This window comes from Lissotriton vulgaris, chromosome 4_1 (assembly GCF_964263255.1).
Source record: "Lissotriton vulgaris chromosome 4_1, aLisVul1.2, whole genome shotgun sequence".
In the NCBI taxonomy this organism is placed as follows: domain Eukaryota; kingdom Metazoa; phylum Chordata; class Amphibia; order Caudata; family Salamandridae; genus Lissotriton; species Lissotriton vulgaris.
In genome coordinates, this window is record NC_141691.1 from 1,591,308,942 (window position 1) to 1,591,335,386 (window position 26,445).

Below are 26,445 nucleotides of genomic sequence, written 5' to 3' on the forward strand. Positions count from 1 at the left end.
CTCAATTTCTCCAGTCCGTCCGGCATATTATTAACAAAGTCCTATAGGTCAGGGAAACTAGCTTAGTCGGGACGTGCTCTCCAATGGTGCATACTACGGCAGCGGACTCGAGAGCGCACCTCCGCCCTCCATGCATGACACACCTGTGCATACTTCAATTACTGCGTATGATGTAATCCATAAACCATCCTTAACGCCTGAAGGACTTCAAAGCTCCCCTTTTCAGCAGATCTCCCAAAAAGAGAAATACTTAGGTCATCCCATCTTTTAAACCCTTTTAATTTATGCAATTCCTTCAGCCATGTACAATGCCATATCAGGGTTTGTTTTGTCGGTTTGTGTGCCCATCTGAGTCTCCCCGTCGCCCTCTCCCACAACTCCACGGTCACACGTGTTGGTGAGAGTAGTCTTCGTTTTCCCCTACCTCCATATATGTAGTGCAAACACGTTTGGTGAGCCATTTTTCCCCTCTCCAGTCTATATGTTGGATGGTCCGCTGGGGCGTGGAGCCAATCGTTTATTGGCGATAAATGTTCCGCCCAATAGTATGCCTCGATGTTTGGTAAGGAGATCCCCCCCATTGTACTGATTCCTCTGTAGAGTCTCAAGGGCAATCCTGGGCTGCTTCCCCAACCAAAGCAACGCCAGGAGTTCTCCATTTATCGCTTTGAAGACCTGTCGAAGGAGGGGGAAGTACTCATTTTGTAGGGCGTATAAGAACCTCGGTAAGGTTATCATCGTGAACATTTCTGCATGACCTAGAATCGTAAGGGGGAGGGGCTTCCATCTGGCAGCGCCACCAGCGAAATTTACGAGGACTCGCTGAATGTTCCTCTGATACGAGATTGAGCGGTCCTTCGTTATGAATATCCCCAAGTATGTAAACCCCTCCTCCGTCACCCAAAGCGCGACAGGTAGGGTAGGCCCCAAGCTCTCTCCCCGGGGGCTGTACAGGACCGACTTATGCCAATTAATCTTGTATCTCGAGTGGGAGCCATATCAGCCCAACAGGGTGAATAAACGCGGTATTGAGACCTCTGGGTGGGTGACTTATAGGATGATATCGTCCGCGTATAGCGAAATTTTTTCCCCGACTGCATCACTCCGGTCAGTCTTAAACCCTGTTATCCCTTTTTCGAGTCTTCTTGCACGGCACTATTTCTATGGTAAGGGAAAACAGTAGTGGTGATAGAGGGCACACTTGCCGGGTCCCTCTCCGTATGGGAAAGTCTGCTGATAACACCCCATTGACTTTAACTCTCGCTCGTGGGTCGGTGTAGAGGAGGTTCACCCATTTCCTAAACTTCGGACCAAAACCAAACTTACTCCCTCCAAGAAGGGCCAGGGTACCGCGTCAAAAGCTTTTTCTGCATCCAGCGACAGAAACACATGGGCTCCTCACAATCACATACCTCCATCAGCCAGTTATGGGTCCTCCTCAGATTTAGCCTGGTTCCCTGTCGGGCAGAAAGCCCGTCGGATCCAAGTGGACCAGAGCTGAAATTACCCGTCTCAGTCGCAGCGCCAGAATCGTCACCAGGAGTTTAACCTCCACATTCAGAACGGATATGGGGGCGATAGGACGCAAACTCCTCTGGCGCCTTACCCAGTTTATGGATAGGTACAATTGTGGCCATACGTAAATCTGGCGTCAGAGTGCCCTCCTGACCCGCCCCCACGAACAAGGCCACCAAATGATTAGTGAGAAGGTCTGCTGTTTTAAAAGAAAATTCTGCGGGGAACCTGTTCGGACCAGGAGATTTCCCCGGGCGAAGTCTAGCTAGAGCCTCCCTAACCTCCGTCACGGTTATCTCTTCCTCTAGACCCGCCTGATCCTCCTCCGCAAAGACGGGGGGTCTCAATGGTATACAAAAAATGCCCTACTTCCGCTGTCGAGCCTAGGTCCCTCGCCTTGTATAACTCCTCATAAGCTGTGAATGCCTGCGCGATCTGGACATCAGTCCTCCTGATATGGCCCTGTACGTCTAACACCTGTTCCACCCATCTCGCATCCTTCTCTTTACGACTCAGCCACGCCAAGAGTTTTCCAGACTTATCCCCCACGTCATACAACCTATGTAAGGTCACCTGCGCCTGCGTTTTGGCCTCCTCCGTCACCAGTGCCTTGTAATGGTGCTGTGCATCTAGTAGGAGTCTGAGGGACTGTGTCGGTCTATCTCCACGTGCCGCCGTTCAAGTTCTAAGATGCGTGTTTCCAGGTCTTGTAGTTCACCCTGCACTCTCCTCTTCTCCCACGCTAGCATATTCTGGGCCCTATCACGCATGACTGTCTTAAAAGCTTCCCATATAGTCACCCCTGACTGCACCGATCATAGGTTTTCTGCAAAGTACACCTTTGCGTCGGCCCCAAGTCCCCGCAGCAGGTCGTTATTCTGGAGATCCCATGATATCAATCCTCAGCTCCTACCCCTTGCCCTATGTTTCATCCCTGTTGTCACCAAGAGTTGCGCGTGGTTCGAGACGCCCCGCACATGATATTTTGCCTGATCCTCAGTGCTAAGAGCATGGTTTGCAGGAAGGAAGACATAGTCCAACCTAGAGTACCCCTTATGTGCCCCCGAGAAATAAGAGTTAGTTCTAACGTCCGGGTGGAGCCATCTCCAGATGTCAGTCAGCCCCAGCGTGTCAGTGATCCTCGCCAAAGGGGACAGTGCCATAGGGTCCGTCCGGTCTCCCGACCTGTCAAGAGGGGGGAAGATAACATCAATAAACCCCCCGACCCCCCGCCATGTGCAGTGTGTCTGGCGTGTTCAGAAGGATATCAGCGACCCTCGCTAGGGTTCTAGCCTGAAGTGTGGGTGGTGCGTAGAGAGAAACTATCGTGATCTTCTGGCGTTTCCAGGGTCCCGTAACCCCCAAATAAGGCCCTTGTGGATCTGTCCATTTACGTGTAGCAGTAAAAAAAAAGGGGGGGGGGGGGGACACTTCTTAATCAATATGGCAACCCCTCTAGATCCAGACGTGTACCCTGCATGTGACAGCACCTTGTACGCTCCCCTGGCCAGAAACCCGCACCGCGTACCATGTAAGTGGGTTTCCTGCAGCAGGGCTATGTCCGGGGCCGTCCTCTTGACAAAGCCAATGACCAACCCCCTTTTTATCTTATTACCCAGGCTGTTCACATTCCACATGAGGATTTTGGCTGTGCTACTATCTTGCGCAGGATTCCCGGGGCCACCCACCAGTTCAGGAAACATCATTCCCAGCTTGCTTCTGCATCGGTCGGCGTCTAGTGTGTGGTATGTGGGTGTGTGGAACATTTCTGTCTGCAACATGCTTTAAAAAAAGATAACAGTAAACGCCCCCCAACAAACATCTAAAACTGCCCCCTCCCCTCCCCGACAGCCTTTCATAACCACCCCAAGAACTCCCCCCTCCCCACCCCCCTCCCTTCCAGTCCTATCGCCATCCTAGAGGCAAGATAATGCTGTCCAGGTAAAGGTCTGTTGCCCACCCAGTCTCAGCCCCAAAAAAGGAAGAGCCTGCTCTAAACCTCTAAAAGAGAAACATGGAAAAGCAGAGGCACAAGCAGGTAAAAACCAGAAAGAAAATCAATCCTAAAGAACAAAACAAACAGGAGGGGTGTCCAACTTGAGTGCTCTGTGGCCACAAAGTCAATATTTGGGCAGCCGATATTATCCCATCATCACGAATTGGAGTCCTGGGGGTCCCCCTGCGAGGCCCCCGTCCCCTGTGTACTCTCTTGTTCCATATTGTGTATTGCCACCACCAGGGGATGCAGTGAGTGGGGGGGCTCCACCAGCCACTGCCATGCCTCTTCTGGGTTTTGAAAGAAGTAGGTTTTCTCCCTGTAAATCACCTTCAATTTCGCAGGAAAGAGAAGCGTGTACTGGACGTGGAGGTCCCTTAGTTTAGCCTTAACTGAGTCAAAGGAACGCCTCTGCTTCGGCACCTCCTGGCTGTAATCTGGAAAAATCAAGATTTGGGCATTTTTTGAAGGCGGATTTCCCCAAGTTTTCTAGCTTCCCGCAGAATCATGTCTCTGTCCAAAAAATTCTAAAAAAGTGAGCAATAACTGGCGAAGGCTTTGCTCCTGCCGGTGGCTTCGCCAGCAGCGCACGGTGCGCCCTTTCTATGACGAAGCACATAGACAATGTATCCTGTGGGAAGGTGCGAAGAAGCCAGGAGTGCAGAAACTACGCCATGTTTGCACCCTCAATTCCCTCTCTAAAACCCACAAAGTGGAGGTTGTTACGTCTTGCCCTGTTTTGCACATCGTTCACCTTCCACATAAGCTGCTTGTGGGAGGACTGTAGGTCCGCCATATCCTTCTTTAAGTCTAGTATGGTGTCTTCTGCGTCTCCTATTCTAGTCTCCGAGGCCGTCACTCTTTCGGACAGGTTTCGGAGGTCTTGCCGTAGGAGCGTCAACTCCGTTCACACTTGTCTGATTTTATTCTCCAGGGCCACCCGGGATGCTTGTATGGCTCCCATCAGCAGGGCAGTGTCCGATCTTGCTCCAGGCGGATCACCCTCCAGGTGCGGGACGGGGGGTGTTGCCGCCGTGTACTGGTCCAGAGTTCCCTGCCGGGGGAGGGCTTAGGGTCTGTGGTTTTCTTGCCCATGATTATCAAATCACTGTCCGCACACCTTCCGCAGGCACGCCGTCCAGGTGCCACGTATTCTCTCTCCACCGCACCCCAAGCTCAGTGACCTCAGCAGGCAGGGCCCCTATGCTACAACTTCCACCGGGAGCCGCACTAACCTCCACTCCCATTCACCAAGGACATTCAATGGGTAATCCCTGCTTCAGTCCAGGGAGGGGAGCAAAATCCCCGGCACTGCTCCCACCTCCAGGGGGACGCGCAGCCCCGGCCCCTGATCCAGGCAGCGCCCTCGCCGCTACCCGGGAACCGCCAAAAGTCGAATCCTGTCACAATCAGACACACTACAGCAACGTGAGGATGAGAAGGGGGGGGGGGGGGGGGGGGGGGAGTAACGGGAACGCCGGGCCTCTCCAGTCCTGGGCTCCCGGACACAATGACGCGGGCCCCCCTAATAGCCACTAGGACTCTCCGGTCCTTCCACAACCTCGCTGCGGGCCAGTGGGGTGCCCCCTGCCTCTCACAAGCTGCCAAGTCAAAGCTATCACTCCGGCCCTCTGCCCAGGTCTATTGCCGGGTTGAGCTCCGCATGCCGCGTCTTACTGTGGCCCCTGAACCTCCAGGGTCTCAACCGCCCGTGGCTCTCCCCCCGTGGCCGGCCTTCAGCCTGCAGGCTGGCGATCCCAGTCAGCGCAGGGAACGGAGGCCTCCTCCCCGCGTCGCGCTCTCGGTTGTCTCCCACTCAAGCAAAGACCTCCTCACTCCTTGGTCATTCACTATGCGAACGGATGAACGGGGGGAGGGGGTGGTTATGCTTCAACTGTCTCTGCCGGCAGGGCCTGCAGTCTTCTCCCACTTACCGCCCGATTCCGGGAGTCCTCCAGCCGGTCCACGGCACCAAGGGCTCGCCTGTCACTCGGCTCCCGCCCAGATTGGCCGACAGGGTGTCCGCTGCTCTCCGGATCCGGTCTCGGATCCCTCAGGACCGCCGTAGACCTCGCCACTCCGCTCGGGCCGGCTCACCCCTCAAGCACGGCAGGCCCCGGATGGGCCGACGGGCCAACTGCGGTTTCAGCTCCTTTTCCGGCCTCTCCACCAGCTCCCCGGGGCCGATGCGGCGTCCCTTCGGAGCCTCAATCGGCCATCGCAGCCCCCACCAGGTAATAATGAAACTCCTCTCCGGCTGCAATGCGCTTGGCAAACAGCTGCATCTCCGGCAGCACCAAGACTACCTCCAGCACATGGGCGGCGCCATCTTAGGTCTCGTAGCGAGGTCTTCAATCCGGACGCCACCTCTGCTGGAAACGGGCCGCAGCAGCTCTCAAACAGCACACGCTGTCAGAAGGAAGCAGGGACCCCCGTGGAAGGCAAAACTCCAAGTTTCAGGACTTTAGGCCGCCATACAAGTAGTCGAATCAGTGTAAGTAGCCGGGAGCTACGCCGGCACACGTCTTACTCGACCATGCTGCTAGCCACGCCCCCCAATGAGAAAAAACGTTTGACAAGGAAATCATGTTCTTTTTAAAAGGACTGAGCAAATTGGACCTGAAACTATTCTATAAAGCATTGATGTTTGGCCTCTCTCTCACTAGGCACAAAACAGCAAACCGACTCACAGCCTTTCTGTAAAACAAAGAACCAGACAGCAATTTCATTGTTATCCCTTTTTTTACTAACTCTCAAACTCTTGATATCACTGAGAGGCTAAGCGGTTATAAGGAAAATTACTAGTATGCAATTCTTATGACGTTTCTGCATATGTGGACATGATCACCCTGCTTGACGCTGATGTAAAATTATCAATAGCAACCTTTCTGAAAATCAGCTCAGAATCTCCCAACGCCATGATACACTTCATACAAAGACAAGCCATACTGTAAAAGCTTCAAAGTTCCCATATTCCACTGCACAAGATAGGCATCTAGCTTCAACTGGTAGACCGGTCCACGACAGGATATGTTTTAGTTCTCAAATCATCGCAAGATTTCTACTTGAGATGACTAGCCAGAAAAACGTATAATATGCCACCGTAACAGGAAGATGCTAGGCTATGAAAACATAAATAAAGGGTAAAAACCTTAATGGTGATGGATTCCCAGCATAGTACAAACCGGTACAATCACACTTAGAAAGAAGGTGTGAAGGCACAATCATATTGTTAAAATCAATTGAACTGCACATACAAATCTTAGCAGGGAGCAAAAGACATCCTGGAGTATCAATCAGCACTAAAAAGGTCTGGGATTGGTATAAGCTTAATGAAATGTACAAAGGTTTTATAAGTGTGGGCCAAATGCTTGGTCCCTTTTTCATATTCTGCTATGCTAGCCAAATTCACTGAGGGGGACCATTACGGTTCCCCAGCATAAGAAAAAAAGCAAACAAGAGCCAGGAAACTATCAACAAATTTCACTTTTAGATGCATTGTGCTTCCCTGAAAATCTATAAAACAGTGTGCACAGACTTTCACTGTGACTGGCTCAGTCCTAGTTTTCTTTCCGAATCTCTCATGGTATCAGATGTTTTATCATGTGCCGCCATATAGGAAATATCCATCTAAACCGAGTTTTGGCAAGAAGGACTACGAATTTTAGAATATATTCCATTTGTGAACTCTGTCAAAAAAGGAGATCAAAATACATTCCATGTTTTGCACTTCTGTCCAGCAGTGAAAAAAGCCAGAAACCAATATCTACTTCTTCTAATAAAAAGATTGAAGCCAGTTTCCGACCAGGATCTGATGGACCTCATTACAAAATTCGCCAAATGAATATGTGTTTTGAAGTATATACATTTTGTTAATCTTTCTTATCGGTTTTTATTAATGGAAGAAATATTAAATTGATAAGGTCTATCTTATGTCATAGGATTATTTATAAGATAGTGATGTGGATTTATTTTATTTAATATGTTGACTGACGTAGACCAGTCAGGTGAAGAAAAAAAAACTTAAAAAAAATAAACTTGATAAACCTGTTTAGGCAAGTTATGGTTGAGACAGAAATTCGTAAAGCCATTGAATTTAGCCAGTTTAGTTTAACTGCCCCCATTGAAAGATTTTAAAGTTAGAATGGAAAGAGGCATGGATTTAGGACATATTGTCTCTTGTATTTTAAAATAAATTGATATTACATACACCTATATGTACATATAAATACACGTTCTTGACAATCAATTAGACCCCAGTAAGTTAAGGTTTAGAGCAGACCACAGTACTGAGACTGCATTGATAAAAACCACTGAAGACATAAGAACCTCTCTGGATAGTGAGGGGTCAGCAGCCCTCATCTTGTTTGACCTTTAAACAGCATTAGATACTGTGGAACATGAGCTTCTGGCCCACCGTCTGAACGCCATAGGAGTTAAAAATAAGGCCCTTTTATTACGGTCATTCTTTCTGGAAGTGCTCAAACTCTAAATTTGGGCCATTTGAAATCTTTACCTTTTACACTACCTTGTGGGGGCCCCCAGGGCTCTTTGTTGAGCTCAACCTTATTTAACATATATGTCTCAAAATTGGACTCCTTCATTAAAAGCTTCAACTTAAGTCCCACTACCTATGCTGATGACATCCAGCTGGTGGTATTAGCAGTGGATAAAGATGCCTCTGGCTCTTTAAGATTACACAACTGCATGGTGGCAATAAGCGGCTGGATGAGCAGATATGGCTTAAAATTAATTCAAGTAAAACTGAGGTTACACTCCTTGGCAATCTCTTTCCAGCATGGTCTCTTATTTGGTGGCCTGGGACTGCATGCCTCACCTGTGTTGAAAGCTAAAAACCTGGGCTACATTTTTTTAAATATATTTTTACAAGTTCAGAAGAGTGCTGATTACATATAACAATTGTCAATATCATGATACTGATTTCAGGTTAGTTTGTCAAGTAACACATTGTACACAGTTGCCTTACTGCACAACATTACATACATAAGTGTCCCGTCCCCGATCCCAGGTATTTAAGTGGTTTTAAGATAGTTTGTGTGGGTTAGTCGCTTAAATCTTGGTCCGATTCCTTCTTGGGGGGGGGGGGGGGTTGGGGGGGAGGGGGTTCGGTGTGGGAACAAATCTTGCAGCGAAGCAAATTTCATTTGCCCCGCACCCACTTATTTGGACACCCTCTGTGTAGGAATACTGCCTTTTCTGCCACCATTGCTCTATCTAGGTCTTGACACCGGTGCAGATGTCTGGGGGCAGTGGGCGCGCCCCAATGTTGTGCAAGGTTTTGTTTAACTAGTGTAATCTTAAGGGTCGCCCAGGCCTGTGCTGCTGGGCTACATTATTGACGATAAGCTCAAATATGAAGCCAGAGTATCTAAGGTAATCTCCTCTTCATTCTACACAATTAGAATGTTGAGAAAAAGGTTTTCCCTTTCATTCCTAAAAATGCCAGGAAAACTGTGGTCTCAGCATTAGTCCTCACAAAACTAGACTATTGCAATGGACTGTTCATGAACCTTCAGGAAAAACTGCTTAGGAAACTTCAATGTTTCAAAATGCAGCAGCTAGATTGATCTTGAACATTCCCAAATTCCAATCGATCTCTTCAGACATTCGAAAACTCCACTGGCAACCAGTTCAAAAGGGAATCAAATTCAAAGCGCTCTGTCTGGCCCATAAAGCCCTGCACAGGGAGGACTGGAATTTCTATGGAAGCTTTTTAACTGGTACACTCCAAACTGACATTTTCGTCGGCCGGCTCTAGAACTGTCACCATCGCTAGATTCAGCAAAGTGAACTGGCAGGAAGGAGCTTTGCCAATGGCATGGCCAGGCTTTGGAATACTCTTCCTCCACATCTTCGGAGCATCTCCTCCCTGCTCGCGTTCAGAAAAAAGCTAAAGACATGGTTGTTTAACAACTAGCTGTCCCAGTCTCAGCAGGTTTATGTTCAGCAAGCACCAAGACACCTACGGGTAGATGTGCGCTATATAAGTCTGTTTAACACAACACATATGTGCATATATGAGAATTATTGAACAGTGAAACCACTCTGTAGCTATTGTAAGATGAATTTACACAAAAAAAGTATTTTTGTTTAACAACTTTTTCCAGTTTGATTAATAATTTGCATAAATAGTTCAAAAGTACACATTTGCTGCGGCTGATGTTATGTGCCAATTTCTCTTGGTGATATTATCTCCTCATTTGATTTCTCAGATCATCTTCATGTAGATCACCCACAAATTTTCTAATTCCCCACCTTTACATCTCACTCCCAGTCACACATTTCCCTGCCTCCCAACCATACATCGTTAGATGGCACTACACCCTCTGATAAACAGCCTACAAAACTGAAGTCTTAAACTTCACCCTCCACAACTGAACCCACGCCTCGAGCCAAACCTGTGCTCCTTCCTTCCGACTCAATGAAGTTGGATCTATCAGCTGAAAACTCTGTGTTCTCTTCAGGGTATCAATGAGGACGGAAACATTCATCTTAAGTGCAGTTTCCATAGCATGCTGTCAACTGCTTGACGTACACAAAACTTGCTCACGCGTACCCTCTTGGACAGCCAAAACACTATTTAACTCACAAGTCATCAGTAGACTGGACTAGTTCGAAGAGCTTTTAGGTCGGAATCCCCATTTACTCTTTTGTGCCTTTAGAGAACGTTTTACATTTTGCTTCTCAGACTATTTAACCCACCGAGCACACCCTATTTCAGTTTGCTGACATCAGGCTACTCAGCTCACAGCTAAAAACGGGGCCAAATGCAACATATTAGCATTAGTATTCATATCAATAAAAACAAGCATTTGCAATGCAATAGGTCTCGCATTAAGAAAGTGTGAGCTATTGGTATTGCAAATGACACATTTTTTTAATGTGTTGGCTTTGAAAATATATAAATTAATAGCATTGTTATTCACAATGCCAATAGCTTACACTTTCCTAATGTGAGTCTTATTGGCTATGGCAATGCTTATTGGTTGCAAGCAAGGACAGTGCTGTTGTGGCGCTGAGTGATGATCTGGTTGGTCTGAGTGATGTGGTGGTGTCCCCCGAGTCATGTGGTGGTGTCCCCCAGAGTCATGTGGTGGTGCCCCCCAGAGTCATGGGGTGGTGCCCCCCAGAGTCATGGGGTGGTGCCCCCCAGAGTCATGGGGTGGTGCCCCCCAGAGTCATGGGGTGGTGCCCCCCAGAGTCATGGGGTGGTGCCCCCCAGAGTCATGGGGTGGTGCCCCCCAGAGTCATGGGGTGGTGCCCCCGAGTCATGGGGTGGTGCCCCCGAGTCATGTGGTGGTGCCCCCGAGTCATGTGGTGGTGCCCCCGAGTCATGTGGTGGTGCCCCCGAGTCATGTGGTGGTGCCCCCGAGTCATGTGGTGGTGCCCCCGAGTCATGTGGTGGTGCCCTTGAGTCATGTGGTGGTGCCCCTGAGTCATGTGGTGGTGCCCCTGAGTCATGTGGTGCAGCAGCACAGAGACTGAAGCTAACACGCAGGGTTGAGTGCTACAAAGCGAGTTCAATTTATCAAAGCACAGAATGATGGAGCTGGGAAAAAGCAAGGGGAGAGTGTATAACGATAGAGGCAGCGAGGGCTGGGGCTTGGAAAGTAATCAAGTACAGGGTCGAGAAGGAACTGAATGGGAGAAAACTGAAAACACCCAGGTCCAAGGAAGGAAAATGCAAGCATACGAGAGAGCAGGTGGAGACCAGAGGGCAAGGAGTAGCAAGCAAAACAAGCTCTCTGCATTGCTGTGGCGGGGGCGGTGGGGCAGGAGCGCATTCCTTTGCAGTCTGATGCGCAGCGGGGCAGCGGCAGCCTTTAAAGTCCGATTGGGGGGGGGGGAGGCTGCCTTTGAAGTCTGATGCGAGGCACAGACAAATGGTGGTGTGTGACGTGGCTGGCTCTGTGCACGCGCCTAGATCACATGAACTGTGTCTAATCCGCCGTTTTGGTAGACTGTTCTTTTCCCCTTACTATATTCTTGCCGGAGCAATGCCCAAGCACATTGGCTCAGGCGAGACCTAAAAACTACCAAGTTACATCTCCAACAATTTATCAGACTCACTTACCAACTTGTAACCTTAGATCTGCCAATCATGACCCTCTGGATACATCTAAACCATTATGGCACTTTGAAGCTTAGACTTCTATCTGGTGGGACCCATTCATTGGACCTCCCTAAAGCCGGACAACGGTGCTACAGACTTGTTCAAAGAGTTTAAAATTACAATTTGAAACAGAAGATAATAACCAATCTTCAGATGAAAAGATGCTAATGGCACATAGCCTACAAGCCTTTTGGGATCCTTTATCTAGTGATAGGGGAGGTTCCTTCTTATGTATTGGCATCACTACCCAGATTAATACACTGATGCAACTTAGGATGACTGAAACTGCTATTAGCACAGTTACGCATTGCATTTATTACCTATGTACAGTCATCGAAACTACGTAAATAAAAACAGCAAAACGTTGTTCAATGGAAGGAAGGGAGCAGATGCGCATAAAGAAAGATCTTGAAAGTAGCATATGCTCATTATAAGAATAATATTATTTGCACAACAGCACAGTAAAACCGAATAAGAGTGATGCTAACCATGGGAACTTTTTCTATTTTGCATCAACCTTTACTTTTTTGTTGTTCCTATTTACAGAAAAAAATATGTAAGGTGGGTAAAAAGGTTTACTTATCGCTATCTGTACAAATAAGATCAAGAACTGATTCAAGTAGTAGATTTTCAAACATGAATGATATCGGACTGGCCAAGACTGAGATTCTCACTATGGCTTTGGAGTTTGAGAACTGCATTGCACCCGCCTGACAAAGAAATACATTTTTCAATACATTTGCCATTGTTTGTTTTTTTGAGCAGCAGTGGCAGATTCAAGAACCGTTATGGTCACTAGTTACACCATAACATCCCCACAGTCAAGCTCTAATGAAGATAGGCATGGATTTGGGGTATGCTACGATGACCGGGGACATAGCTGACATATTTTAGAGGTTTTCGTTTTCATAATATAATTATACTGAAGTGTTTGGATGGCCTGAATATTTTATGTAAAAAAAGGGAAGAAATGGTCACCAAGCAAAATCATGCGACCACAGCCCTGGTCTCTGTCCTTAAAACAAAAAGGACAATGTCGCATAAATCAAGAGTACATTGGGCAAGTCACAGAAAGGCATTACACACATTATGAGACAGTGAGAAAACGTTTTAGCTCTTAATGCTATTCTCTGCCATCGTGCAGTTGCTCTAAAAAAAAGTGATCGGATTATAGGGCACATTGTTCATTCAAATCTGAAGCATGTACATTTTCAAGTATTGGGCGAAAATAAATACCGATCCGCATTCTAGAGCTCCCCAAGCCTGAAGTTACAGGTTAGTGCTAGAGCATATGTAGGATTTGGGTCAGAAGGAAACATACTTTATTCGCATAGTGAACTACACATACTTATGGAGATTTGTCAAAAAGGTTGCTTTCAGTACCTGCTTTGCATTTTCGATATATGCCGCCATGTACTCGTAGGCTGCTGCCTGCGCATTGACTCTGGTCTCTGTTCCTTCCACTGGTAAGGCAAAGCTGTCCATAATGATCATGGTTTCACCGTCCACTTTCCCAAGCATTAGCCCCATGACCTCGAGACTGCCTCCAGAACGAGCATGCATCACCATCTTCAGCAGAGCAAGCGCCGAGATTTTGCAATACTTGAAGTAATGATGGCTACAAGAGACCGGAAGCAAAGATGTAATTGTGGAAATAAAGCCACTTCCGAAAATATTTATCATATTCTTAACAAATAAAGACAATACACAGTTCACATAACCTCCTCAGCCACGTAAGTGTGCAGGATGTCCCGCTCTTTGCTTGTACTAAAGAACAAGCCCTGGCACAGCCAATAGGTCTTGTTTATGCAAGAGCTATTGGTTTTGGCAATGTGTTTTAGCCACGTTGTACACCAGTGTGGCTGCTGTTCAGCATGACTAAACTTTAATGGCGTGGTGTGGAGTGGTGTAGATTGGAATAGCGTGGGAAGGGTAGACTGGAGTAAAGTGCCGTGGGGTAGGTTGGTTTAGCGTAGCGTGGAGTGAAGCAGACTGGAGTAGATTGTAGTGGGGTAGATTGTTTTACAGTAGAGTGCGGTAGATTGTAGTGGATATATGGGGGTAGAGCGAGGTAGGGTAGACTGGAGTGGTGTACAGTGGGGTAGAATGGAGTAGAGTGGGGTAGATTTGGTAAATTAGATTTGGGATGCTGTGGGATAGATTACTGTCAGAGTGGAGAAGAGTGGGCTGATTTGGGTGAATTGTGGTACACAGAAGTAGATTTGGGTAAACTGCGGTAGATAGGAATTCAGTAGATCTGGGTAGAGTGGAGTTGGGTATACTGGGATAGATTGGAATGGGACAGATTGGGAACAGTGCAGTGAATTGAGGTAGATTGTGTGGGGTGAGGTGGAGTGGGGTACACTGTGAGGATTAAAGTGGGGTAGATTGGAATGGAGTAGATTGGGGTGGAATGGGGCAGACTGGGGTAGAGGAGTAGGGTAGGTTGAAGTGGAGTGAGGTACAGTGGAATGCAGTAAATTGAAGTGAAGTAGATAGATTGTAGTGGAGTAGATTGGGCTGGAAGTGGGTAGATTGGAGTGGGCTAGAGTGGTATAGATTGGATCGAAGTGGAGTGTGGTAGATTGGAGCATCGTAAATTGGGATACAGTAGAGTAGAGTGGGGTAGACTGGGTGGATTGGAGTAGGATGGAGTGGGGAGGGTGGAGTGGAGTGGAGTAGGGTGGAGTCGATTAGAGTGGGGTAGATTGGAGAGGAGTAGGGTACATTAGAGTGGAGTGGATTAGAGTATGGTAGAGATTGGAGTGGGGTAGATTAGAGTGAAATAGAGTTGGGTATATTGGAGTGGGGTAGAGTGGAGGGGTGTGGAGTGGCAAGCTGTGTCAATGAGTGTCTTACTGTGAAGTAGCATGGCATAAAGTGGTGCAGAGTGTTGTAGAGAGGAGTAGTGTAAAGTGGAGTGACGTAGTGTGGAGTATGTGTGCTGTGATAGGGCACTGATATTACAGACAACACATTTCCAATTGAAAATGGCCATTACATTTGCATAGATATACAGTTGTACTGCGTACAAATAATAATGTTTGGCAATGTCATCACCTAGTGTATGATTTGTCGTGATCATATTAAAACATCTGTTTCCACAATAGTTCAGAATTACAAAAAAAAAAAAAAGGGCTTTATTTCTATGGTTCTCGTTCCAATGTATTCTGAATTAGTACATTGGAATGTTGGGAGCTCCATTGCAGACGATTGAGTGCTCCCTGTTTCTACGGGCCGGTAAAGGCCCGCAGAGCAACATTCCAATGTTGTACAAAGGCTTCTCGAAGTTCGAGGGGATTTATATCCCCTCGAACTTCGAGAACCCTTTGTTTAATTTGTTAGAACATTCTGCCCTCTAGTGGCAGAATGTTCAAATAGCCTTCTAGCCTTTCGTAGCAGAGCTATACGGCTATTAAAGTCCAGCTGTTTCGTTAAAGTCCCTCGCCTTCGGCTCGGGCCTTTAACGATTCAGCGGGCCTTTAATAGCCGGTATAGCCCGCTACGGCGGGCTATAAGGCTATAGTATCAGCACATTCATTTTTGCTGTGCGCTAGAAAAGATTACATCCTACAGCCTGTCCTCTCACATGGGTACTCAGCAGGATGGATTGTTACATAAATTCTCTCACTTTGAATTCAGCAAAAGTAAACACCAAGTTCCCTCGGAATAAAAAGCCTGACATTTGACCTCAGTCTTTGAATGCACAGCAAATGAGACGAGATAAAAACAAGAATTAAAGGCCTGTTCACGGATAGCGAGTACTCTCAGGAGAGACAAAGGCTAGCTGAACAACCTAAAACAACAGTCAAAAGGGTAGAGCCAGCTATGAAAGTTGCTCTCTTTAGAGTGGCTCAACAAAATGAAAAAAAATAGGTCCCAAAAGTGCGAGCAGTGTAAGGATACAAGTACACGGCTATGCTCCAGGGGAAGGTCACACGCAACAAGAGGGAAGGGCTGACCGTAGAACTGACCAGCAGGAAACAAGCAAATGAGAGTGGCTTTGAAGCACACCCATGGTAAGTAATGGGAGGGCTCCAAGCCCAATAACAATAAACAAAATGTCTCGAAGAGACAACGCATGCACTGTATACGCAAGACATAAATAGGAAAAGGCAGTCTACTTAGTGTTTCAAATATTTACATCACCAAAAATACGATTACTGCCCTCCTCTACCCAAACCTACTCCCCACCACCTTTTCAGTTATAATTTGTAGAACCAATCGAAGTTCAATTATTTTTTTTTGCCTATGAATGGAAACATTACAGGTGGATGTTAAAATGGCACGCGGAAAACGTGCTTGGAAAACCATAAACACATGAATTCAAAACCATGTTAACAACAATGCTTTCCTTCAGGTTTTCAAGTTCAAATGACCATCATCCTTGTTCACCGTTTAAATTGAGGGTTTGCTTCTCTTTTATAATTTATTACACTTCTGCATACCCCAGCATTTTGTTTTACTAGTTAAAAATATAGCACAATGAAAAGCAGTTTGATAGAGAAGATAAAACAGATTTGACACTTCCTTGCGCATGGCACACTGTGGGCTACCCAGGTTGCTGGAGTCAGTAGTTAACTAATCTAGCCATGTTATGAACTGACCCGTGAATTCCAATTGAATGAAAAAGCTAAGGAGCAAAACATAAAAATACACCTCCCCAAAAAACAGCGTTTCGAAAAGGTATGGTGTTAAAACCTCTACCAGCACGCAAGGTACATGGTTAGAGGTGGTTGAAAGATGGGCACAATGCAAGTGCTCAAGTGGGTGATCAGTATTCGCAATACTACAATAGAATATAAAAAAATTTAAGAACCATGAGAAATTAAACAGGAGGCAATGAAAAATGTAGCACAGCGAGTGCTGGAGGGGTCTGGTGAGGAACCAACGAGGATGGCAGCGAGCTGATGGAAGGGGGATGCTGCAGGGATTTCATCAACCCTTGTTCACTTTAGCCCCTCACACAATTCTCCTACCACTGAAAGCAGCAACATTAGGAGACTCTCCTCCGCTTACCCCTAGAGATTTGCTTTTTCTGGAGTATTCAGAAATATGGCTCAAGTTCAGTCTTTGCTTTAGGCCATTTTAATAACTTTTGACTTGCTCAGGGAAATATTGTTGTTCCCGTTCTAGTAGCATTCTGTCCTCCCGATTTGTCCCTTTGTTCTCACTTGCACTTAACGAGCTAAAAGGCATTCCATGCTCTTCATGGTAAAGTTTCAGAAATGCCAAATATATACACATCAAAGCTCTGCAGAGCTGATTTTAGAGAGTTTCAGAAATGACAAATATATATATAATTAAAAGTAATGCATAAGTGACTTCAGATGGTTTCTCTTGTCCACCAATTTAAATACTTCTATGCAGATTAACATCACTCGCTATACGCCTTGGAGCACATGCTTCTTCACTGGTCCCATAGTGTTACACCTCTACCACTCGAGATAAGACCCGATTTCCTTGCAACCAACAATTTAGTCAACATCAATACATAATTAGTCACCTCCAAAAATATAAACGGATATCACTGTAAATACCCAATGTATTCTTATATGTAGTATTGTTTTCAAGGATAACCCACCTCCTTGACCCCATGTCGCTTTAGTCCAATTTTTCCACTGGTTCTCAACAAAAAGTGTTTTTGCTCTGGGCTGAAAAACTGGAGAAAAATTTGCAAAACTGTCTGTGGGCTGAGGCTTTGATTCCCTTTGTACAACTGAAAAAGCTATTTCAGTTGAGTGGTCAGCACAGAAAAAGGCATACGGAGGGATAACGCCCATATCTATACCCTTTCTATCTTCTTCTCTGATAGCTGGAAACGGACCCCAAATGTTTCTGCATTGTTCTTCTGCATCCTGGCCTTGAAACAGTGCTGTGAGGGATATGAATCGAAGGGCTTTGATCCGAATGTGCTCGGGTGAAAGTCGTCAACATCTATACATCTTCTTGACACAGAGGAACCGGCTTAACATTGAATAGTGATGCTTAATTTACCTAGATGTCAAGGTGAGGGCTCAAAATTATGGCCAAAACACAACACTGATCAGAAGTGTTTAATGTATACTCAGTGTGGAGGTGACCTTATTCTGTCCACCTTTAAGAGAAATGCTGCACGTTAAAGGATAAGCCTGCATGCGTCTTTGACAAAAGAGAAGCCTCTATGTGGTAAAAAACAAAAACACACATTTTGACAGTCTCTCTGCAATGGGATGGTCATTCCTTCTTTAGCCATATTACCTTGTTATAGGCGATACCTGCATTATTCAGAGCTGTGTTCCTCTTGTTACGTGCTCTCTCAGCTCAGACTTAAAGAACATTGCTTGGGGCAGTTGTGTAACAAGTAAAGTAACATGAACACTGAGCCTGTTACAGCTAGAGTGCTAAAGCATGCGTTGCACTGCGTTGCTACACATCTGTTTTTAGGTCTCGACTATTTATCACTTAAGTGAAAAATGGAGGAGAGTAGAGTATTGAGGGCCAAATAAGCTTTGAAACCAACGGCGGATTTGCCACAGTGCATGTGCTCCGTGCGCGTTCACAAACCAGCTACGTCACAAACCACCATCTGTCTCAGCGGCGCACACACTTCAAAGGCTCCGTTCCCCCTCCCCCCGCCTCCACTTGGCACTCCCTGACTTCCCCTCCCACGGCCGCTCTCCCCATTCACGCGCTCGCACATCAAAGGCTGCTGCTCCCCCATCAATGCGCTCCCGCCCCCCCACAGCAATGCCAAGAGCTTATTTTGATTGTGATATGCCTCATCCTGTGTGAGGTTAGTTCCTAGAGTGCCTGTTTCTCAGTCGAGTTTTGTTTTCAAGCATAATCTGACTCTTTAAAATAAATACCCCATTACATATGCTTGAATTCGTGTCGTGCATTGCTGCTGGGTGATAGCTTGTTAAGACTTGGTAATAACCATGATTGTTGTAAAACGTCTGCGAGTTCAACACTGGTGTAATATTCTTAGTGGGAATAGCAAATGTGTAAGACAAGAGCCTGTGTCCCTGCCACCCTGGGCACCTGTTATCCAGATACAAAGCTTTATTTAGCAAGGCTTAAGGCAGGAAGGAACAATCTGTGGACTGGTGAAGGTTTACCTCTTGTAGCATGCACTAATAGTATGTGTGTATGCCTGGGCATTAATGGCTGCAAACCGCATTTGAACCGTTCAGTGTCCTCCTCTTATTGCACAAGGGTAGCAACGGGTTCATTCCTAAGCGCAAACCGCTTCACATCGGCACTGCCCGTGGGCCACCCCTCCCCCAATCCTGCCCGCCCCTCCTTCAAACAAGAATCGTCCACAATCCCATAAAAGGCTGACACCATCTTTACTTGTTGGCTGCAGTTAGTTTATATTGCGTGAGACGATCTATCTGGGTGGTCCCAGATTAAAACAAAGTCGGGTTGTCACTGTTGCCCGACTTGTTTAATGTGGCATAATTAGAAGAATAGAGCTGCATTTATCGAGTCATCCATTTGTTATAGTTCACAGTACAAGCTAACGTTTAAGAAGAAGAAAACGGGGGATAACAAAAAAAAACATCGGAATAATATATTCCCTTCATTGACTTAATTTTAAGAGGCAATTTCAGGCGCAAGAAAGCCAAAATGAAGTCAGTTTTGTCTTTAAAAATCAGGAGTCTCCCACCCAAATCGGGTCTCTTGGCGTGTATGCACTCTGGTTTAGTAGATGCTAAAAATAGCATCTTTTCCACTGAATTTAGGATCGAAAATCTGTTATTCTGTTATTCCTGTGGTGGCAACCCCATAGCGCCACGTCACAACAGGTACAACCGGCTCTCCCCGGACAACTCTATTAACAGATGTGAGCAGCTAGCTAACTTGGATCGCGGCACATATGCCACATAAATAGTTTTAGGGCAGTAGCAGATGGGGTGAGCGGGAGGTGGGCGGTTCAGCCTTTGATTTAAACGGGAGCTGTTCGGAAACTAGCACTGCTGGGAGCCTGCTCGTGCAGAACTTTTGTCCCCTGCAGGGAATGATGGGGGAACACAGTTCTGTGGAATTATTCGGGAAAAGTATGTTTGCTTGCCAGTATATTATATTGACCAGACATGCTGATTGGATTCTTATCAAAGTCACCGGTTTCCCTGGAATCTACGGGGACTAATGTAGCTATTGTTACTGCACTGAACATAATCTTCACAAAAGTTTAAGCTATTGCCATTATAAATAACAATAACAATAAGATTTAAGTATTAATTATTAAAAAAAATAAAAGCCTTTGTTGTTATTTGTAATATTAATACATCTAAGTCACGTAAATGCAACACATATTGCATTACAAATGCTATAGGTGTCACATTTGCGAAAGTTATAACTATGGGCATTGTAAATGACAAAGCTATTAATTTAGCTATTTTCAAAACCAACACGTAGTAATAAATGTGTCATTTACAATACCAATAGCTCAAACTTTTCTAATGCGAGACCTATTGCATTGCAAATGCTTGTTGCAGTTTGTAATCCTGAGGGATCGTGCGTCCGTGAGCACCTTATAGCTATCCTTATGTCAAGGGAATAACTATCAGTGGTACAACTGCTGGAGTAGCACTGGGGGCAGGTGCGTGTGAAGCGAAGGCTGCATTTTAATTGGACTCCTCAATTGTTTAAGATTTCCTGCATGTGTATGTTTCTTCTTCTACAGGGCTTGAAGTAAAAGTTAGGAAATCTCTGTGAAATAAGCGGGGTAGCAGAGTAAAGGTTGAGTCCAGAAGAGAGAAAATGAGAAAGCAGATCAAAATGATAGTGAGAAGTGATGTGAATGGAAACTAGAAGAAGAGTAAGAACAAAAATATGGAAAGAAAAATAGAAGAGTATCAGAAAGGAGGTATAGAGAAGAAATAAAAAAGGAATGGTGTAAATGAAGAGGGCAGAAAAAAGAAGAGATATGTAGGTGAGAGTGAACATGGAAGAGCAAAGGGAGAGAAGCAGATAAGGGTGCAATGGGGAATAAGGATAAAAGGAAAGGGTGAAAAGTAGCAGGCAGAGGAAAAGAGGACATAAGGGCAAGGATAAGATCGAGAAAAAAAGGACCAGAACAAGCAAGAAAAGATTTGAAGAACAAAAAGTGGCAGACATTAGGGTGCCTGGGACAAGGGAACGAAGCCGAACAACATATGAGAGAAGCGAATACAAGATATAGAAGTGAAAGAGACCCTGTGGAAATTGATAGGGAAGTTAAATAAGTACTGGGGAAAGAGAAGGAAGGATAGGACGTAGATTGAGGAGGACAGAAAAAAAGAGTAAAGGGGGGCAAAAATGTGAGAAAGGGAGGAGAGGATGGATAAGAGACTGTGGAAAAGGATAACAAGGTGAGAGAAAAAGCTTAGGAGATGGGATAAGAGAGGTGAATATAGGAAGAAGTGACAAAACAGGTAGAATAAAAAACATCTTACCAGTGGTGTAGTTACCACTCGTGCAGTGGCATTGGTGTTGTAGGTGCAAGGGGCCCACTACACATACAATTATGGCTGTGTATTAATAACCGACTGGGAGGTCAGGGGCCGATTTTCTTATTTGAATTAGGGCTCATGACACCCTTGCTATGGCACTATCTTTCTTGCTCTCAAAGGCACTGCAGAACTATTCTAGTGCCATCACCTTATAAAAACGTTACGGCACGCATCCGAAACATATGGTTCAGACTGTTTAAACAGTTCACAAAACGATTCTTGACAGCACAGTCTTCTTTTTTTGTATTCTTCAGTGCGACACCCTAACTAGGACGCGCATGCCCACGTGTCACTGGAATCAAGCTATACCAACTGATGAGTCCTAGTTATGTTATGTTATGTTAGTAGCATTTCTAAGGCACGCAGCTGCCCCAGCCAAGGGGCGTCCCGGCGCCTGATCGGGTACCACAACACAACAGATCGATGCTGGGAAGGAGAAGGGGAATCATACAGCAATAGGGAACAGATAAGTTTTTATGGCACCCCTAAAAGAAGTGAGGCTGTTCAAGGCTCGAATATGGACAGGGAGAGAGTTCCATAGTCCTGCCGCTAGCACTTGAAAGGAGCGGCCTCCCATCCTACTCAGTCTAAACCGTGTACTGACCGCCAGATGGAGAGATTCCGATCTAAGAGACCGCGTAGGAACATAGGAGGTAACAAGCTTAGCAAGGGCAGGGGGAGAGGAGAGCTTCAGGATTTTAAATGTCAGACAGAGGGCCTTAAATTTAATTCTCTGTCTGACCGGCAGCCAGTGGAGCGAGGTCAAAACTGTAGAGACAGAGCAATGCCTAGGAAGGCCGACGATAGCACGCGCCGCGGCATTCTGCACCTTTTGCAGTCTAGTAGCCTCCGCCTGATTCACTCCAAGCAGCAACGCACTCCCATAGTCCAGCCGAGAGAGAATGGAGGCTTGGACCACCAGTTGCCGAGTAGGGGGGGTCGAAGAATTTGAGGACCGGTCTTAGCCCAGAATACCATAGCAGGTAGCTGCGACCTTCTTCGTGTGGCTGGTGAAGGAGAGTGTAGGATCCAGCCAGACCCCCAAGTTCTTAACTTCGGCAGCTGGGATGGGAGTCACCCCCAGTTCTGGAGGCCACCACTGATCTCCCCAAAGCTCCGCCTGCTTTCCTAAAATCAGGACTTCGTTTTTTTTGGCATTTAACTGCAAGCAGTTAGTTTGCATCCAGTTTGCCACGGCTATGAGTCCTGCACGGAATCTGGGAGCGTTCACCTCGGGATCACCGCTGAGTGTCACCGCCAGCTGCGTGTCGTCGGCATACGATCTCATGGTAAGGCCACATTGTCTGACGACTGCAGCCAGCGGCTTCACATATAGGTTGAACAGAGAGGGGCTCAACGCAGAGCCCTGCGGAACCCCCAGCCCCAGAGGATGGAAAGAGGACTGACCAGGTGGAATAGCCACTTTAAAAAACCGGTCCGAAAGGAAAGAGCAAAACCATTGGAGAGCAGTCCCCTCAATTCCCACTTCCTCCAAACGCCGTATCAGAATATCATGAGACACCGTATCAAACGCGGCGCTCAGGTCTAACAAAAGGAGCGCCGCTGTCTGCCCAGCATCTAGCACCGTTCGCAAGTGCTCGGTCATAAAGAGCAGTGCCGTTTCAGTGCTATGTTGTGCACGAAAACCATTCTGGCTCTCGTCTAGAATGTTATTACGAGAGAGATGGGCGGACAAGATGGAATTTACGTGTGCCTCAGTAACCTTAGCGGTCCAGGGCAGGAGGGAGATGGGACGGTAGTTTTCTGGTAATAGGGGGTCAAGGTTAGGCTTCTTCAAGATTGGGCTGACCACTGCCTGCTTCCAGGAAGAAGGGACCACACCTGAAGTGAGCGAAAGATTGATCAGATCCAGGATAGGCTCGCGACATAGGGGAGGGAGGAGTCTGAGTAACTCTGGCTTCAGCGGATCTAATGGAGAACCAGATTTAATTTTGAGGCTCAGAGTGTCAAAAGTCTCCTCAGACATTACTGACAGGGAGGACAGGGTTTCATGAACCGTAGCCATCACCCCGGTTTGCTCAGTACCGGGCACAGATGATGTAAATCCTTGGTAGATTGCCTGCACTTTCTCCACGAAAAAGGATGCCAGACTTTCACAGTGGGAGTCCGTGCAGATTTCCGCCGAGGTGGCCCGTTTACCCAGAAGGTCTTTGAGAACCTTAAAGATTAATTTAGATGGGTTGGGGCTATTCTGAAACTCCAAAGCATAGTGTGTGGCCCGGGTTTGACAGATTGCCCTGTGATAGATCTTAAGCTGGGTAAAATACAGAGATTTCAAAGTGGGATCAAAGGATTTCCTCCACGCCCTCTCAGCTTGCCGGCACGTTCTCTTAAGCTCGGCAAGAGTATCGTTATACCATGGGCTGGGAACTTTAGCATGGCATTTCGACCAGCGCATCGGTATCAGAGAGTCAAGGGCAGCCAGGACCCAGTTACGAAACTGCTCATATCCTTGTTCCACATTCAGCAGATTGCCCAGAGGATGTACCTCCAAGATCTTAAAAAACTCCTCCAGTTTGAGCTTATGCCAATTTCTTTTAAGGATCAGTCTGTCCACAGGTTTAAATTGTGGGTCATTTATAGGACATGACACTTTAACCAACAGATGATCAGTCCAACCTACCACCATCGGGTCAGAGGCCCTAGCCCGCTCCAGTGTGGAAAAGAAGGGGTCAAGGATATGACCTCCTATATGGGTAGGGGAGGTAACTAGTTGGTTCATTTGCATGGCTTCAAGGTCCGCTAGCAAGGTGTTGATAGGTGCTGATGACCTCTGATCAAAGTGAATATTGAGGTCACCTACGATGTTAAAATTGGCACAACTTGGAGCTAAAGAGCTGACCACGTTAACCAGAGCGGCCTTAAAGGCAGTGTCATTACCTGGTGGGCGGTAGATAAGCATACCGCTCAGAGTAAACTGATGACTGAAGGCTATCTTAAAAGAGGCGCTCTCACACGCTGGTAAATCAAGAGCTTTCCATTCAGCCAGGAATCAAGATTTTAATACCATAGCTATGCCGCCCCCTCTAGAGGTGCGGTTAAGAGTGAACACTGTGTAGTTGGAAGGGAATGCCAGATTGATTATTGCAGTATCCGCATCCTGCAGCCACGTCTCAGTGAGGAAAATGAGGTCAGGAGAGTCCTTTTCGATCATGTCACGTAAGGACTGATGGTGCTTGATCAACGATCTCACGTTCAGGCTCCATATGCTAAGTACACGCTCAGAGATGTTAGTACGTGTACTTGAGGCATCCCTGTTCCCGGAGCGCACCCCAGAGGGGGTGTCAAGAGACAAACTGCCACAGGCACAGACTAAAGGACCCGACAGCGGGTGCACAGGATCATAAGCACATACCGTAAGCCTCTCTCTAATAGAGAGCAGAGCGGCGCGATTGTACCTGCGCGGCAAGGTATTCTGCATGATGGTATGAAGTCTAAAAGCCAGAGTCCAGGCCCTGCTCCCGCTACCTCCTAGTAAGGATGAAACCTGCATTGTGTTGCTTGTGTTCCGGTTCAGGGAGGACCTGGCATGCCAGTTTGGGCTAGACTGTATTGGAGCAGGGTCAAGACTGATTTGAATATAGCTGGGTCCAAACTCAGGTGGTATGATGTACAAAATTACAATGGACTGGAACGGTGAACTAGCAGTGGCTGAATTAATCCAAACATCCTACCAATCACTTTTTTGTATACTTCAGTTGAATTCTAAAAGAGAACATCAACATGGTGAATACCTAAGCATCGCCATAACTGGAATTTACACACACACAAAAAAAAAAGAGGAGAGCTATTTTATCCATGTTCAAAGTACATTCTCGCTTTAGTGATAGTTAGCCTCAGCCACCAGTGTTTACTACAACATTTCTTACTCTAAAATGATCTGACTTTAGTTCTTAAAATTTGTTACGAGGAAAAAATGTATGTAAATCAGGGAAGATTGCCAACATTGTCCCTGTAGGTCAGAAGAGGGGATTAAATGGGCAGGTGTTAATCCATCTGATTTTATAAAGAATATGGTGGCAAAGATCTTGGAACAACTATTAATTGGGCTGGAGCCTGTAAATAATCACAGGGACACACAGGATGCCCATGTAATAATATCCAACTCGATCAACCAATTACTTACAATAAGGGTTAAATATCATAGGAAGCAACGGTGTGGGTTGTTTGATGGGGAATGCACAAAGGCTAGGACCAGGATGATCAAAATCCTAAACCAATACCCTAGGGATAAGGAGGCAGTTCGGACAGCTAGAATAAACTATAATAATCCTGTAAAGGCCAGGAAGAAATTCCTACAGGGGGCTTGGGCGAACCTGGTGCAAGCAGCTGAAACCAAGGATAGTGTTCCGTTTTGGAGAACTGCTAAGGCCCCCCTTTTTTACAAAGAGAACAGGTCCCGATTTGGAATCTGCTGTCAACCCTACCCAATGGACAGACCATTTTGGTTCAATATTCTCTAGGTCTGATCAAGAAGAGGGAGATCTAGGTGGTTGGGCAGGCAAACTATCCACCGTTATCACATTTACTGTAGAGGAGGTAGTTAGGGCTATTAACAACAGCCCAAAGGGCAAGGCCGCAGGACCGGATGTGGATTAACAACAGCCCAAAGGGCAAGGCCGCAGGACCGGATGTGGTCCCAATGGATGTGTATAGATCAGATCTCAATTTATGGGCCCTTTTCTAACCAACGTTCTTAATGCAGCAGGAGCCCGGCATATACCCACTACCTAGTCAACCTCACTAATTATACTGATTTTTAAGAAGGGTTCAAGAAACGACACAAAATGTTACAGGCCCATTTCACTGCTGGGCTCTTCGGCTAAATTGTTGGGGCGAGTCTTCCTAGAAAGATTGGAATTATGGGCATAAGAGAATGGAATTCTCTCTAGTTCTCGGTTTGGGTAAGGCCTAAGAACGTTCGAGCTATCGCTTAACTTGACCCTATTAATAGGGAGGTATACCAAGCTATGGATGGATCACTGTAGATTTGCTTTATCGACCTTGGTAGCACCTTAGATTTGGTTAATCATAGAAGCTCGGGAAATGTCTGGATTAAAAGGGGGCCACCAAGGAAATTATTTCTTTCTTAGCCTCTTTGTATAAACATCTAGAGGCAAAAGTTAGATTTGGAATACAGGTAAAACTAACGGAACCTTTCAACATAAGGAGAGGGGTTCGACAAAAGGTGTGTAATGGGGCCCCTCCTTTCTTCATTATATATAAATGACATAGAGGAAACACCTCAGGCAGTGGGTGTTGATACCCACAGGATTGGTAGGCGGCAGGTCCCGATACCG

General features: G+C 46.4%; 1 protein-coding gene across 1 annotated transcript in view; it reads right to left on the reverse strand.

The window, feature by feature from the left end:
• The window catches only part of COPS5 (COP9 signalosome subunit 5), a 193,408-nt gene that overhangs the window by 144,200 nt on the left and 22,763 nt on the right, over window positions 1–26,445 (reverse strand). Inside the window, exon 2 of the mRNA XM_086965846.1 lies at window positions 13,029–13,263. Within this exon, the coding sequence (XP_086821972.1) occupies window positions 13,029–13,263 (235 nt within the window). The remainder of the gene's footprint in view (window positions 1–13,028; window positions 13,264–26,445) is intronic.